The sequence below is a fragment of the Castanea sativa genome, chromosome 6 (assembly GCF_040712315.1).
Source record: "Castanea sativa cultivar Marrone di Chiusa Pesio chromosome 6, ASM4071231v1".
NCBI lineage: Eukaryota > Viridiplantae > Streptophyta > Magnoliopsida > Fagales > Fagaceae > Castanea > Castanea sativa.
Genome location: NC_134018.1, coordinates 53,092,375 through 53,108,374, shown reverse-complemented (window position 1 = coordinate 53,108,374; position 16,000 = coordinate 53,092,375). Strand labels below are relative to the sequence as shown.

Here is a 16,000-nt window from a genome sequence, read left to right as displayed (position 1 = left end):
GGTCAACTATTACTTTATGATGTTATCAATAAAGATGTTTAGGGTTCTTTCCCTTCTAATTATTGAATTATTATTCTAATTATTGAATTATTAAAACAAGAAAAAAAAAAAAAGGAGAAGAAAAACACCCATTGTAAGCATATTACCCTCTTAGTTATTTTTACTCTGTTTGTCTGTGTGGTGTTGTTTAATGGTACATCCATTCTCTTTACAAACTAGATTGCGTGAACTATGAAGCCATGGTTAGTTTTTTTTTTTTTAATAATTTTTTTACGTTTCTCCAAAAAAATAAGAAAAAAAAAAGGAAAGAAAAGGAGAGTTTTTTTAACCAAGAATTCAAGTAGAATGAAAAAACAAATATCTGACTTATCCAACTAGCTACTGGCTATAAAGAATTTAATGATTAGTAATTATTTGTAAAACCATGTTCTCTTGTTTTATTGTGCATATTTGATTGCTTCTGGTTTTTCCAAAAAACAAAAAAAACAAAAGATTGCTTTTGAAACACATAACATGTTTGTAATGGCGGCAAGATAATGTCTCTCATTGAGTATGGTGTGCAAATTAATCTCATTCCTCATCTCCTTCTTTGTTTGATATTTATGATCTACTAATGTTTTTTTTTTTTTTTTTTTCAAAGGATAATGGCTATGTGAGAATTCATAATTTTTATGTGAATTTTAGTCCCCATTTGGTAATGGTGTTTAAACAATGAAAACTGTTGTTTAAACACTATAATACGTTTTTTACATACTTTTTCACTTATATGTATATTCACAAAACTTAAACAACATTATTAGAAATTTCTTATCAAACGGCACTTATTTAGCTTGCACATAGCTACATGTGTTTCTCAAAAAAAAAAAAACCTACATGTGTGCACCGGTTAATTAAAATAATATGTAAATAAGATAAAATAAAATATTCATTTCAATTTTACACAAATAATAATATATTGCACCAATAATAAACCTGGACAATAAAATAGATAAAAAATATATAAAAAAAAAATGATCATAAGTTACATGACAAAAACATATTGTGTAAGTTGGTAAGACAGTGTTTTATTAAAAAGAAATGATATGTCTACGATATTTTCAAAACCCAAATTTTGACACCATTACATTTTCAAAAGTAATAAAATAAATTCTAAATTTTTTAAAAATAACATTTTAAACACTATAATTTTAAAAGTAATAACAAAGCATATTTGTGATTCTAAAAAAAAAAAAAAAAAAAAAAGCATCTTTGTTGTATCATTAAAAACTTATTAAAAAATCATTAAATATTAAAAACGTGTTGGCTATTTGATTATCAATGAAGCATTTAGTGCTCATGAGAAAAAAAAGCAAAAAAGGCAGAATAATTTAATACTCCTGAACTGCATTCGTTGACAAAGAGAGCCAAATTTATTAGGTCCCAAAAGATCTAGAATATAATTTATAAAAGAAGAAATATCTAAAATACAAATTAAAAGAAAAATAAAATATAACATGAAATTTTTTTTTAAAATTTGAAAAAAGGGACAAACAGTGTTGTCCTTATTCTCTGATTCCTTTACAATAAAAAATAAAAAATCTGACTTGCCCTTATACTTTATCAGATTTATCTGAAACTAGTTGAACAAAACATAGAAAATTTATATTTATATTTTATTTTTTAAAATTTTAACTCAGCCAAAAGAAAAAAGAAAAAGAAAAGCAAAGCAAGAAGAGTACAGAAAAAGTTAAAAAGAATTCATTATTACAGTTTTCTCTTTCTTTTATACTATTGTTTTAGGGTTTACTTTTGTTTATTGTTTTTTTTTTTTTGTCTAAAAAACCTTAACCAGGTTTGCCCTGCTTTTACTTTTGTGTCTTTACTCTGGAGCGAGATCTCCGGCGAAATGTCCGATTAGGTAAATAAATACTTCACCTTATTCTCCCTGTTTCTTTCCCGAGAAAATTTTGTTGATTTGTTTGTTTCCCAAGAAAATTTGTGGGAAAAAAAAAATTACTCCAAAGCTAGTATTTTTACTCTTTTTTCCACAATTGGAGAGTTGGGTCTTTGTCAATTTGGGTCCTTTTAATATAAAGTTCTAGACTTTGGGTCTTCCTCATATCCCTTTTTATTTTCTTGCGTTTTTTCTCTGTAAACAAACGGAGGATTTAACATTATTCTTCTTTTTTAAAATTTTTTTTTTTTTTGGTTAATTGCTGGAGTCTACTTAAAAATTCACGATGAATGACAGAGGAAATAAAGTTCGTCTACACTAGAATATGAATGTTTATTCTGTGAATGATTATATTTTATATTTTATTTGTTTCTTCTTGTTTTCTGGGTTAAATTTTAGGTCAAAGAGTATTATGTTTGCTGGACAAATTCTGTGCCTGATTTGCAATCTTTTCAGGTAAGCAGCTCAGCTCATTCCGTTTTTATATTTGTTTTCTTTTGTATAATCTGGCTTGTTTATTTGGCTTTGTTTTATTATTATTAAGTGATAAAAAAAAAGAGAGGATTTTTTTTTTTACATTTTGGGTATTTAGTATTTACTTAACATAAGCTGTTAGTTGTAATTTCCTTCTAAGATTTTATCTTATACTCACTCATCACAAGGTTCATTTGTATCTGAAAAGTTCTGTGGTTATATGTGTGAAAGTTTTACAAATTGCTTCAACTCCTTTAACAGCATTCAAAACTTGACTTAGTATCACTATGTATTTTACACAATTTTATGGTTTGAAGTCAATCATTTCCCATGTTGCCACTAAATGGTCATTGGTTTATTAAATGCAATGGCAAGATTGTAGAGTGTCTGAACTTGTGTCAAGGCATTCTCATATGCAAAATCTAGTGTGGATCTGGCCAAGTTTACTTTGCAATAATACAGAAATCAATCTTCTAAGTTCTATACATGTTGATACCCTCTTTTATGTAGACCAGCTGTCTCATTGGTCTTGGTTAAACACCTGCGTTTGTCATGCCTTGCATGGTGTTTTAGCTGCATCATTAGCATCTTGTTCTGATGTGGTCAGTATAAATGCTAGTTTATTATGAAGTCTATTCTGAGCAGTGTTCAGATGATCCAAATACTTGGTCTTGGTTAAACACCTGCGTTTGTCATGCTTTGCATGGTGTTTTAGCTGCATCATTAGCATCTTGTTCTGATGTGGTCAGTATAAATGCTAGTTTATTATGAAGTCTATTCTGAGAAGTGTTCAGATGATCCAAATACTTGTTAGAAAATTTAATTTGTGGTTTCAAAAGGAGTCTATCTTTTTGTAGGTAATGTATGTAATCACGATCTGTTGTGGTTTATTTGTTATAGCATAGGGGAGGTACTTGCTGAGTAGTGATTCGATTATGAACCTGCTGTGATTTTTGTTTTTTGGTAATTAAAGAAAATTTTATTCGAAGTCATAAAAAGGAGTCACCCAAGTATACAGGAAGTATACAATAGGGGACCAAAACAATCAAATACACAAATTACAAGCATCCATCAAATAATAAACCAAAAAAATAGAATGATTTCCTATGATAGACATCCAATCCAATAGTGTTTTAAAGAAGAAAAGTTTTAAGTGCAGTGAGTTTACTATCGTAAATTCACTGTACTTTTGTTATCAATAAAGTTTGTTATTACCTATAAAAAAAAAAAAAAAAGGTTTAAGTTGGCTATAGTTGTTTCAGAATCTTCAAAACACTGGTTGTTTCTCTCCTGCCAAATGCACCACATCAAACAATGAGGGACAACCATCCAGATAAAACACCATTACGATGGTGACCAAATTTTCCTTGCCAACATGCTAGGAGCTCAACCACAGTCTTTAGCATTGCCCAGTATAGACCAAATAATACGAACACCATAGACCACAACTCAAAAACAATAAGACAATGTAATAAAAGATGATCTACCGACTCTCCATGACTTTTTCACATATAACACCAATCCATAATTAACATCTTCCTCTTACGTAAATTATCAAAAGTCAAAGTAGTTCTCAAAGCTGCAGTACAAATGAACCTACTGTGATTTAGTTGACAAATTGTGGGGACCATGTACTTAAATCACCGGAAAATTACTGGGAACATAAAGAATTTGACTATCTTAGTCACTTATCAAAAAAAGAACTTGATTACCTTAGTTGATTCATGCTGCTCAAATGTTTCCTATGAGATTTGATGAAAATTTGGTGGTGTGGTGTCACAAAGAAAAGATAGGTGGAGAGGCCATGATGGTTAGAACTTAAGTGATTTGTTGGCCAGTCATGGTTACCAAAAACTAAAATGTCTCTTAGGGGGCAGACAACTTATATTATTATGTTGTCAATTTACATCTGGATTAACTTACTAAATAGTATGGTTTCAGTATAGGCGTCTGCTTCCTTAAACCTGGAGCATGCATGAAAAGTCATGTGGCATCAAGTGAGGGTCATTTCTTGTATTTTAGATTTGGTGTTGTTATTCTAGCAATTCTGTCTAAGTAGAGCTTGGCCTTTGCTTGGTACTTGCAACTACATTGGCTGCATTGAGAATCAAAGAGTGTTGACAGATACTGGTGTTCAACTGTCCTGATAACACTGTATGGGTGAACACATGCTGAAGAGTCATCTTGGAGTTTGCATGGTTAGAGACCTCTCTTATGGCTTTCATGAGGAATATCTTGAATAGGAATCTTGGATTTGCATTGACAGTCTTACATGCTTTTTAATTATGTCAAATGTAAATTATTTTTAATTTTATGAGGCTTGATTCCCTCTCTCATTGGGTATGCGATTGCCATTAGAATTGTTCTTGCTGCATTCCCCTTATTTTCCTTATAACTTTCATTTTTGGGATCAGTTACATCCGTATGAGCAATTCAATTCCACTCTTTCCTTTTACGTGAGATTTATGTCTTGGAAGATGGGTGCTAAATGTCCTTTGGAAGATGGGTGCTAAATGTCCTTGGGGACTCACATCTAGTGACTCTATTCCTTTATTCCTTAGCTCTCTTCTTCTTTGTATTTAATGTTTTTTTGTCTTTGTTTTTTTCTTCTTTCTTTGTATTGTTATCTTTTCTTTTTCAATGAAGTTATTTACTTATATAAAAAAAAAAAGTGATGATAAGAGGGAATATAAATAATGCACTTTGAAATCTGTAGTCTTAGATTTACTTACCCCAAAAAAGGGGGGGAAAAAAGAAGAAAAAATAGAGGAGAAATCTGTTAGATTTCACCTTGAGATTCCAAAACTTTGGTCAGTGGTTCTAGGCATTGAGAGCTTCTGTTATGTTGGAAATTAGCATCCTTTGTGGTCACTGTGCTTCTTTAGGATGTGTTCAACATGTGCAAATGCTTCAAGGCCTGAAGTGACCATTGTACATGAGTATACCTGCATTTTTGAAAAATACCTTAGGCTATGTAGTGAGAGCTTTTTTTTTTTTTTTTTTTTAATTTTTAACTTTTTTATTGAAATTCTTGCTACATGTTCACCTTTCTTCAATCAAGTGTGATAGGTCTAACCTGTAATGTGTACAGATATATACAGTGGCAATTTCAAGTATATGTTAGTGTTTTGAAGATGTGGAGTGCACATCAAATCAATTGCTAACATCTTTCATTAGTTCTCTTTATGAGTGGTCCTGTGCTTTGGGTCTCACAGATAGTACTTCTATTCAAAATTTCATAGAGTCAATTTATATGTAAATATTTTTCAACTGTAATTCTTTAGGATGTTTTTTTATTTTATTTTTTGAAGTAGTCTCTTTGCAATAAAGTTATTCTTATTTATATATATGTTAGTATTTTGGGTCCAAGGTATTTGCTTATTTTTGTAGTTACCACTTCTATATTTCTGTGTATTTTAAATATAGTCTGATACTCTCTTGGCAACTCGGTACTGTAAAATTTTAATATTTGTTAGTAGTGCTTTAACAATCAATCATCCAAAATGATTTGTTTTGATCGAGGTCAACTCTCAGTATTCCTAGTTCTGACAATTTCTGAAAAACATCAAGATGATTAACCGCACCTTGGATTCACACATATAATCTATGGCGAGCAAATATTGCAGGGTTTGCATGCATTCTGCCAGTTACAGAATTGGGAGTGGTACCTACATAGTCTGAGAACATTCTAAATTTGTTCTTGACTTCTGTTTTTACTGTTTCCTAGTTTGTGGAGACTGATAACTGATTCCCACATAATGCTTTTTTCTGATTTTGGAACAGTCTTGTCACATAACAAAAATAACATTTGGTACGTTAGGGTCATGAGATCCTCTGGCAGCTCGTGCAACTGTGTACTGTTACATTTTTGGATTTTTATTTTAATCTTTCTAAATGAACTAAGCCAGCTAGAATCTTTCTTGAGCCATATTGAAGAAATAGAGATTTGTTCAATGTATTTGTCTATAAGCAGACTTTTCTGTATTTGTGGTGATCCTAAAGCAGTCTCCTTTTTTTTTTTTTTTTTTTTTTTTTTTTGAATAACTTCTTTGCTTTTGTTTTATGACACTATCAATTTTCAGCTGATGCCAATAGAACTTTTATGGAAATTTGCAGGTTGTGTAACATTGGTGTTTTCTCTGAAGGAAGCCTATTCAAATTACCTTGCTGGAAGTAGCTATGCTACCCACTGGAGCAAAAGACTCCCAACTCCGTGAGAGCAACAGTCAGAAAGTCCACCCACAACCCATGGAAGAGGCCATGAATCAGAAACCAGAAGCTGTGGAAGCCCTGATATCCAAGATTTTTACGAACATCTCCTCTTTGAAGTCAGCTTACATCCAGCTTCAAGCTGCTCATACTCCCTATGACCCTGAAAAAATCCAAGCTGCTGATAAACAAGTAATTTCTGAGTTGAAGAACCTATCTGAACTCAAGCACTTTTACAGGGAGCACAACCCCAAATCAGTATGTGCTTCTCCACAAGATTCTCGCTTAGCTGCAGAGATCCAAGAACAACAGAGCCTGCTGAAAACCTATGAGGTCATGGTGAAGAAATTTCAGTCTGAAATTCAGAACAAAGATTCTGAGATTAATCAGTTGCAGCAGCAGATTGAGGAGGCATGCCAGAGGCGGGGAAAGCTGGAAAAGAATCTTAAGCTTAGGGGCTTGTCAACAAAAGAATCTGAAAGTTCTACAGATGAAAATGGATTTTTTCCTATAGATCTAACCCCCGATCTGTTTACATCTGTTGTAGAAGCTGCTTTCAAAGCTATTCATGATTTTTCTAAGCCATTGATCAACATGATGAAAGCAGCCGGGTGGGATCTTGATGCTGCAGCTAACTCAATTGAACCTAATGTTGTTTATGCAAAGAGAGCTCATAAAAAGTATGCTTTTGAGTCTCATATATGCCAGAGAATGTTCAGTGGGTTTCAGCAAGAAAGCTTCGCCATCAAAGCAGACAATCTAACGGTCACTACAGATGGCTTCTTCAAGCAGTTTCTTGCTCTAAGGGAGATGGATCCGTTGGATGTACTAGGGCAAAATCCAGATTCGATTTTTGGGAAATTTTGCAGGAGCAAGTACCTAGTGGTGGTTCACCCAAAGATGGAGGCATCCTTCTTTGGAAATCTTGATCAGCGAAATTACGTAATGGGGGGTGGACATCCAAGGACCCCTTTTTACCAAGCTTTTCTAAAACTGGCAAAATCCATCTGGCTTTTGCATAGGCTGGCTTATTCATTTGAGCCCAATGTCAAGGTATTTCAGGTTAAGAGAGGGAGTGAGTTTTCAGAGGTTTATATGGATAGTGTTGTGAAGAATTTGATAATGGATGAAAGTGATCAAAAGCCCAAGGTTGGACTAATGGTTATGCCTGGTTTTTGGATTGGGGGCAGTGTGATTCAGAGTAGAGTTTATCTCTCAGGCATGAAGGTTGCTGAATAACTCAAAGTGTGTCTATGCTAATCTTTGTCCAGATGTGTATGTTGTGTGTTTAATATGGTCTGTTGTTTTTTCCTATTATATTAACTTATGTAATTGTGATTACTGGCTGTTTGTTGAAAGGAGCTTCCTTTTGTTTATAACGATGTGAGTTCTTGTAGAAGTAGATGTAGTAATTTGTTTAGTTAATCTTATAAGTGCTACTCGAACATCACCTTGGGAGAAGGAAATTTCCTTTCACTGTTCAGGTCATGTTTGCCAACCCTATTTGCATCAAAAAACCATCTTGACTTAAATAATTTAAACAAATGCTAATTTAACTATTAATAAGATGTTTAAAACTCATTAAATCATTTAAACAAGTAATTTATCTATTAAGTGCCCGTTTGTAATGCACTTTTAAGTCAGTTTATTGTTTATTTTTTCTATTATATGCGGGTTTTACGCCAGTTACATTATTATTTTACTTAAATTTTCATTTTATTTGTAATATTTATAACAAAAAGTTTGAGAAATTGTTTTCAAATGGACACTTAAGTTATATGATTAAATGCACGTATAGTAGGTTGGAAGATTTTCAAGTTTGGATGAAAATTCAGTCCATAATACAAACAAATAGGATTTGGGCGAATCATGTGGTATTTATCTGTACCTATCCAAAAAAAAAAAAAAAGTGGTATTTATCTGTTAGAATCTATTAGAAAAAAAAAGGGAGGAAATGGTTCATTATTATACATTACACGAGACCCACATGCAATAGATTGACTTTGAATCTTTGATTGAGTTCGTTGATGTTTTATGCTGAGAGATCACTTTTAGTTCCTCACGTGATTGATGAGGTGCTACCACTTGCAATACAGCTTTAAACTACATACTATATTGTTAAGACTTTACATTTATGTCTCTAGAATCTCTGAACCGTAGTTTCAATACTTTGTTGGCTAAACAAGTTTTATCTATAATACTAGAGGACCATTGCCGTGGGCATCGCTGGCACTCAGTTGGGTTTTGATGCAACAACTTGGAATAAATTATAGCGAATGACCCCAAGTTGTCGTTCTTGGTCAAAGCTTTGTCGAAGAATGGTGATAGATACACAGTACATATTTGAAATCGTATTTTGACCGTTTCATAATTATAATTGAAATCATGTGTATGGTTGTGTGCAACAAGCTGTGTACAACAATAATTAGCACTCATAGAATATAACACTTTCATTAACTCATTATTGATTATTTTATTATTTGATGATAACAAGGTAGACTAAATTTTTCTCCAAATCGGTTTGAAAGAAATTTCCTTCAATCCACCATGCAGCAATTTAAAAACCTTCCTCATGTACCTTTAATGGCATTGACTATTTCATGGTCATGTGGTTTGTTTAATTGATGTAATGACTCATGTGAGTTAATACATCTAAATGGTTTTATAAACCGTCATGTAATGAGTTAGGGGAGATTCTTGTAACCCAATTTGGAGGAAAGCTTTATCAAAAAAGAATTACAAATATTAACTTTATAAGTATTTTTACATTTATAATAAACTTTTACACAGTATATTTATAATGCCAAAGTTCAATTTATATACAATATGAAACATGGGTGACATTACATTCCAGTAACTAATCGTATACAATATGTTCTTGGCTCCACCCCTTCTGTTTTTTGTGATGTTTTAGCGCTTGAGCAAGCTAGGATTTCGCTTCTTAGCTGTTGTTTCAGGTTCCTTCGTTAATAAAATTGTTGATAATCAAAAGAAAAGACTAGTCATCTAAAACGTCTTTCTTTGCGTGCCTATGTTGTTGAACCACCAAAACTGAGCCGTTGATATTGAAATCTGAAGAAGCCAAGAAATCTCCAATTGTTCCAAGCTCAGGACACTCCTCCCAGTCACAAATACCCGTTGTTAGTGGTGAGTTTCCTCGCCCACCTTTCCCAACTATGAATAATGAATACATATCTCCAATGTCTTTTAGAGCTGCCACTGTCTGTGCTGCATTGTTCACATACTTCTCCACATATCCAACTTGACCCGATGTCACATACCTTAAAACAACATATTCACAGTCATATAAAACCAAGGAGAACAAAGTAGTAGGATTAGATAAATAAATCAAGTTAAGACATGCAAGCACAAGCATGCATGCTACAAATAAGGAAAAAAGATCATTTCAATTTAAAATGGACCCATTTTATAGTTCAAATTAAATATGACGAATTTAAGAGTTCGCGTTACTCTATACACTAATTCATCTAGAAATAAAATCATAACTGCAAGATAGACTCTCTCTATTTTCAGTGAATTGGAGAGGATCCTGTTTCCTATAGATATTAAATGAAAGTGGTTAATGGTGTACCTATTATAGAACTCGGACAAGAAGGCATTGTCAATTTCATTTATGCCATTCCCCTTCTCTAGTCTTGATAATGTCACAAACATTCCATCATCTTCATCTGATGAATCATCAATCTGGGAATTGCGTACATTTGATGATGATGATGCTGGTAGGAACCTTATGACGGTCAAATTTATGTGAGGATAAGCAGCAATGCGTCTACTCCAAGCAATAGCCTCACGATCATCTGGACCACCAAAGAAAAGAGTTGCCATATGTTGCACAGTGTCAGAGCCAAGAAGTTGTAAGAACCCGGGGACACCATCAATGCCTCGACTCACAATAATACCAACTGAGCATGGAGCATGGCGAAGAACCTTTTGGTTTGTAGTCCTAATCCCTTCCTTCCCAGTATCCATTTTTCCATCAATTCTTTGGTGCTTATGAAAAGGAAGAAGAATAATTGATACCCTCAAGTCCTCAGCACTATTACACACATCCTCGTACAAAGTTGCCATGGATGACACTGCTTTAGTTACATGGACCAAAATTTTTGTTTCAGAAGTAAAGTTGTCCACGGCTTCATTGATTTCAAGTGCATCATTTCCACCATAGTCTTCTTCGTCGCTAAGTTCATCAGCTTCTAGTTCATGATAGGATACATTGGTCCTACGTTTTGGGAGTAGCTCTATTAGCTGCATCAAATAAGGGGTGATAGGTGCTTTCTGAGACCCGCTTAATGCTGATACAAGTGAAAGTATGGCTGATAGGGGACGAGGTCCATATACACAAGCTAGCATCCTAAGCTCTTCTTTATCTGGATCATGCATTTCAAGTTCTGTATGCATATTTCCCAACAAGTTTTCTTGTTTTCTCATTAGCAAAGCCACCACCGGCCCTGATATTATTGTGTTAATCACGATTGATATGAGCAACAAATTGTAAGATTTTGGACTCCACGTCTGCAACAATAGCCAAAGCATATCCAACTTAGACTTTGCCAGTCACATATACATATAAAAAGACAGACTTAAAGAGATAATGAATGTAAATCCTGTGTCTCACTTTATACACTGTAGTAAGCCATGTGTGTGATTTTCTTCCATTTTAAACTTTGATTTTTTATTTTATAAGAAAAGAAAAAAAAATGTGACAGATAAAATGGAAGACAGAGAGTGGGACTGAGGAATTTTATTTAGAGGTGATGTATAAAATGATTTCAATTAAGTAAAACTTACCACAAGTATCTTTGAGGGGGAGCCTATGAACAGAAGATCGGCATGGCCTTTTAGGTTCATTATGAAGCAGAGAAGCACCCCCTTATTCAGTGGAATCTTTAGATAACGACAAGCAATAAGTGTGCCACTAATCTTGCAGCCAATGCTCAACAAAACAATAATGACAACAATAAGTACATTGTTCCAACTATTTAAAAATCTTCTATTAAATTGGAACCCAATGTAGCCAAAGTAAATGGGAAGAATGAAGTTGTGAACTGAAAAGCTGAGTTTGTGTATTAGTGTCCTTGCCGCTTTACCCTGCTTAGGGAACATTAGGCCAATGGCAAAACAACTGATTATGCTGTTAAAACTCGCCCATTCCACATACATGGCGCTACCTATAACAAGTGATAAGATAACGAAGAGCTCGGCATTCTTCAAGTACTTCTGGTTATGGTCCCGTTTATTGAACCAATCAGTTAAGTACTTGTTTATAAAAATGATAACCACATCAAGTAACACACAATAGACACCATATTTGTAGACCTTATTTGCATGGATAGCAAGAACGAGATTAAAAATCACCAAGCATGTCATTTCAATTATGAGTGAAGAAATTATTGCCAGTCGCCCAATGTCTGAGGTATCGAACTTTAACTCTGCAGCCAAACGAATCACAACCGGAGAAGCTGTGTATGCTAAGAGTAAAACGATGATTGCCATGAACATTGTCTTCTGGCCTTCGACTTCTAACTCATGGTTTAAAAAGGCAGAGGTTGCTAGGCCAAAGATCATGCCTATTATGGCACCACCGAATGCAATGGCTGTCACCACAACTATGTTATTGCGCCTTACATAAGGAATGTCAGTCTCCAACCCAATTAGGAACATGAATATGATACGGCAAAAGAGACCAAAAACTTCATAGAAATCTGCACCAGTGCTCTGATAAAAGAACCTGTTCACTAGATGAATATTTGACAACCCTGAAGGACCTAGCACCAATCCAGCCTATATCATATAAAACAAAACCAACATGTGTCAACTGGTTGTGACACATTTTATAACCATAAAAACTATTCACATTGAAAGTTGCAGATTCATAAACATGCATGTTAATTTTTGTGTGTGTTAATGTATATGCGTGTGAAAACTTACAAAAATTTGAGCAATGGGTCCAGGTTGACCCAAGCTCTTGAGCAATAGGTGGAAGAAGTGTGAGATGACAAGAATGCCAGACACTTGCATGCCCATTGAGGTGAGAGGATTGAACAAATTTTCTTGACAAGCTATGCGGTGGGTAGCGTCCATTGTGTTAAGATTGCAAGAGGAACAAGAATTAAGGAAGGCAAAGAAAAGTGAAAAAATTACATGCAATGGGTAAATGTTGTCATGGTTTATGACACAGGTTTTTATATGTTGTGATACTCTGTTACATGGTTCAGATCCTCTTTTTACTGAGGGAGGATCGGTAGAAATCTAAGGTCTTTGACCTTTTCTTATCTCACTTATCAAGTCCATGTATTAATGCTCCTCTTTTTTTCCTTTTTTTTTATATTTAATTTATTTAATTTTTTATATTTATTTTTAAGTGAGGATATTTTTAGGCAAAACTGTTTTCAGTAGTAAACATTTTCAAAGAATATGAGTTATTTAATTATGTTTGGTTGTGCTCCTAGAAATGATTTGAAAACGTTTTCCTTTATTCGACTTACCCAAAAAAATCTTTTAATAAAAGTGTCAATTTAGATAATTATTTGGCTAATTGCAAAATACGCCCCTAAAGTTTAGGGGTGTTTGGCTTTTACACTTTAAAATTTCAGAAATTGGATTTACTCCTTCTAAAGTTCTATTCCGTTTGCATCAACAGCTCCTTCATCCATATTTTTCGTTGAATGCCACATAAGTTTGCTATGCGTGTTTAGTTTCTCAAATAAAATGACACCACATCATTTTTGTAGCATAAAAAATTTAAAATGACATGACATAATAAAAATGATGTGACATCATTTCATTAAATGAATTAAATATGCGTGACAAGCTTACGTGACACTTAACAGAAAATATGAATTGATGGGCTGCTGGTGCAAATAGAATAAAACTTCAGGGGATAAAATCTAAATTTTTAAACTTCAGTGTATAAAAACCAAACACTCATAAAATTTAGGGGTGTGGTTTGTAAATTAGCCTAATTTTTTTCATAACATTTGAGGTGAAGATTGTGATTAATGCAACATCATTTTCACATAAGACACTATTGATTACTTTTATTGTACACTCTCCAATTGCAACTTCCCATCTCAACATTTCTGGAAAAAAGAATTGTGTATCTAAATTGATTGAAACGCAAAATAGAAACATTGACCAGCATTTTTGCACGTGCTGTGTTCCTAGAAGTTTTTAATTTTAGTAATCTAGCTAAGCCTGTTCCACGAAGGATTTGTTACTTTCTTGTTAGGGTTCTAAGATACTAAGCAAAAGCAATACATATCCTGGATGCTGCTCCATTTTATTTGACCAACAAATTGCAAATATAATAATACTAATACTCTTTTATTTGGTTTGCCCTCAACTGAATACAACATTATTTTTGCTTAATTTATGCACGTAAAGAGCAAGTTAAATCATAGTAGAACATGTTACATCCCCTATATAAGCTCCTTTGCACCATGCCATTTTTTCTCAAGGAGAGAATAAGTCTTTTGTGTTGAGATTGCAAAAAAATGGCACAACTTAGCCTTTACTTGCTAGTCATCATGGTCTCTTTCTTTTACAATTCAGGCTTAGCTGAACCAGCCTTTGCTAGACATTCTCAATCAAATGGCTACATCAAGGACTCATGTCGTATCACCCGCTATCCATCTCTCTGTCTCCAATGCCTCTCTGGCTATGGCAACAGTACTACCATTCAAAGCCCGGAACAACTTGCTCAAGTCGCCTTGTCTGTGAGCCTATACCGAGCACAATACACAAGAGCATACATGCTTAAAGTTGCTAAGGAACTTGAGTCAAGCAAGGCCAAGGGGTACTACTACCAAGCTGTGAAAGATTGCTTGGCAGAAATCAATGATAGTGTGGACCAACTTAGCCAATCGATTAGGGAGCTACGTCGCTTGGGGCAAGAAACTGTGGCAAATGACATCTTTTGGCACGTAAGTAACGTTGAGACATGGGTTAGTGCTGCCCTTACTGATGCAAGTACTTGTTTGGACGAGTTTCCGGGGCATAACATGGGAAAATTGAAGGCTACGATTAAGGGAAAGGTGTTGAATGTAGCACAAGTCACAAGCAATGCCTTAGCTTTGTTTCATAGATATGCTGCTACAAAGTATAGAGCAGCTAATAAGAAGCCATAAGGGCTAGCCTTGCTGCCTTTGAGGCTGTGTTTCCCTCTTGTAATGGATCAATCTTGTTCTATGTTTCATTTGCTTTGTTGTTGTAATTAATATATAGTTATGAAATATACTTAATCAAGAAATGTGAATATGAAGTTTTGTTTGTCCTCGAGTTTGCCTCTATGTTTACCAAGCTATGTGTATGTACTTATGGGAAATTTAATAAAACTTTAAAGATCTATATATATCAAGAAATTCATTCCTCAACTTTAAAGATCTGTATTTATGAGGTCACATGATTGAAGATCCAGTACTTGAGGCGAAAAGATAGGTGAGAGACTTCAAATTGTGAAACAGTTTTTATGAGTTTCTAGTTTGTCAGAAATTTATGAATTGTATAATATTTTTGGCATATATTTATGAATAAATTTAATTACTTCAAGGCTGAAATCTGAATAGTTCTCAACACCTCAGTTCAATTTTTTTTTTTCCTGGACCAATGACCATATCAGTAATTCCCTTAATAATTGAAGGTGGATGGTGTTATTTCAAAATTGTCCTAAACAGTGTCAAATGTTAAATTTAGGATGATGGGGCTCATTTATTAAGTCCAAATAATTGAATTATTTCTTTTTTTTGGGGGACCAGAATTGAATTACTTATTAGTTTATTAAGTCTAACTTGATCCCAAGTTGTTGATAACATTGCAAACTCAAAGAGTACGTTGTGGTAGATCCATTATTGTACACGAGACTTTGAGTTTAAGCCACCCCTTGAATTCAAACTTCAAAGTTCACATGCTGTCTTCAGTCTTCACCAATATTCGATTGTCCAGCTGAAGAGGCTTACATTAGCTGGTGCCTTGGGAGAGCTTTGCTTTAGTTATCAGCTATTAAATTCATGCATTATTGGTGCCAAGTCTTGCGTTTTCCACCTTCCTTTTTTCACAATTTTCTTTTACATATGATAGAATTCCAATCCGTTATATGGTATTTGCTCTTTATTATCAAATCCATTACACCAACTAATTTTTGGTGTAGGTGGATGATCGGCCCCATATCTCTTATCCAACAAGAAAGACATTTAACTATAATCTATTATTTTTTTGCACATTTTAAGCCATAGATAAAAGCAAATTTTATAAAGGAAAGCACTGGTTTGGACTTTATAGCTTTAGACAAAATACCATCACGCAAGCATTTCTGTAACCATGCTTCCAAACAATAGTGCAGCATGATGGTTATCCAAAATTGAAACC

At 33.8% G+C, this 16,000-nt stretch overlaps 3 protein-coding genes across 3 annotated transcripts; 2 read left to right on the top strand and 1 right to left on the bottom strand.

Moving 5' to 3' along the window:
- Positions 1-1,674: 1,674 nt before the first annotated feature.
- On the top strand, positions 1,675-8,099 carry LOC142637942 (protein GRAVITROPIC IN THE LIGHT 1). Its single transcript, XM_075811920.1, has 3 exons — positions 1,675-1,897; positions 2,333-2,389; positions 6,524-8,099. Exon 3 carries the CDS (start codon positions 6,587-6,589, stop codon positions 7,853-7,855), a length of 1,269 nt encoding a protein of 422 aa, XP_075668035.1. The 5' UTR covers positions 1,675-1,897; positions 2,333-2,389; positions 6,524-6,586; the 3' UTR covers positions 7,856-8,099.
- Positions 8,100-9,614: 1,515 nt separating this feature from the next.
- On the bottom strand, positions 9,615-12,718 carry LOC142640176 (cation/H(+) antiporter 2-like). The gene is made up of 4 exons (XM_075814265.1): positions 12,566-12,718; positions 11,426-12,418; positions 10,209-11,149; positions 9,615-9,897 (listed from the first exon to the last, which is right to left on the bottom strand). Exons 1-4 carry the CDS (start codon positions 12,716-12,718, stop codon positions 9,615-9,617), a joined length of 2,370 nt encoding a protein of 789 aa, XP_075670380.1.
- A 1,394-nt stretch (positions 12,719-14,112) lies between these two features.
- On the top strand, positions 14,113-14,878 carry LOC142638321 (pectinesterase inhibitor 9-like). Its single transcript, XM_075812338.1, has one exon. It carries the CDS (start codon positions 14,131-14,133, stop codon positions 14,761-14,763), a length of 633 nt encoding a protein of 210 aa, XP_075668453.1. The 5' UTR covers positions 14,113-14,130; the 3' UTR covers positions 14,764-14,878.
- Positions 14,879-16,000: the final 1,122 nt, after the last annotated feature.

Coding starts and splice junctions, on each gene's coding strand:
- LOC142638321 (XM_075812338.1), top strand. CDS start 14,131: ATGGCACAACTTAGCCTTTACTTGCTAGTCATCATGGTCTCTTTCTTT.
- LOC142640176 (XM_075814265.1), bottom strand. CDS start 12,718: ATGGACGCTACCCACCGCATAGCTTGTCAAGAAAATTTGTTCAATCCT. Junction 11,150..11,425: donor CCCCCTCAAAGATACTTGTG/GTAAGTTTTACT, acceptor CTATTGTTGCAG/ACGTGGAGTCCAAAATCTTA. Junction 9,898..10,208: donor TTGTCCGAGTTCTATAATAG/GTACACCATTAA, acceptor TGTTGTTTTAAG/GTATGTGACATCGGGTCAAG.
- LOC142637942 (XM_075811920.1), top strand. CDS start 6,587: ATGCTACCCACTGGAGCAAAAGACTCCCAACTCCGTGAGAGCAACAGT.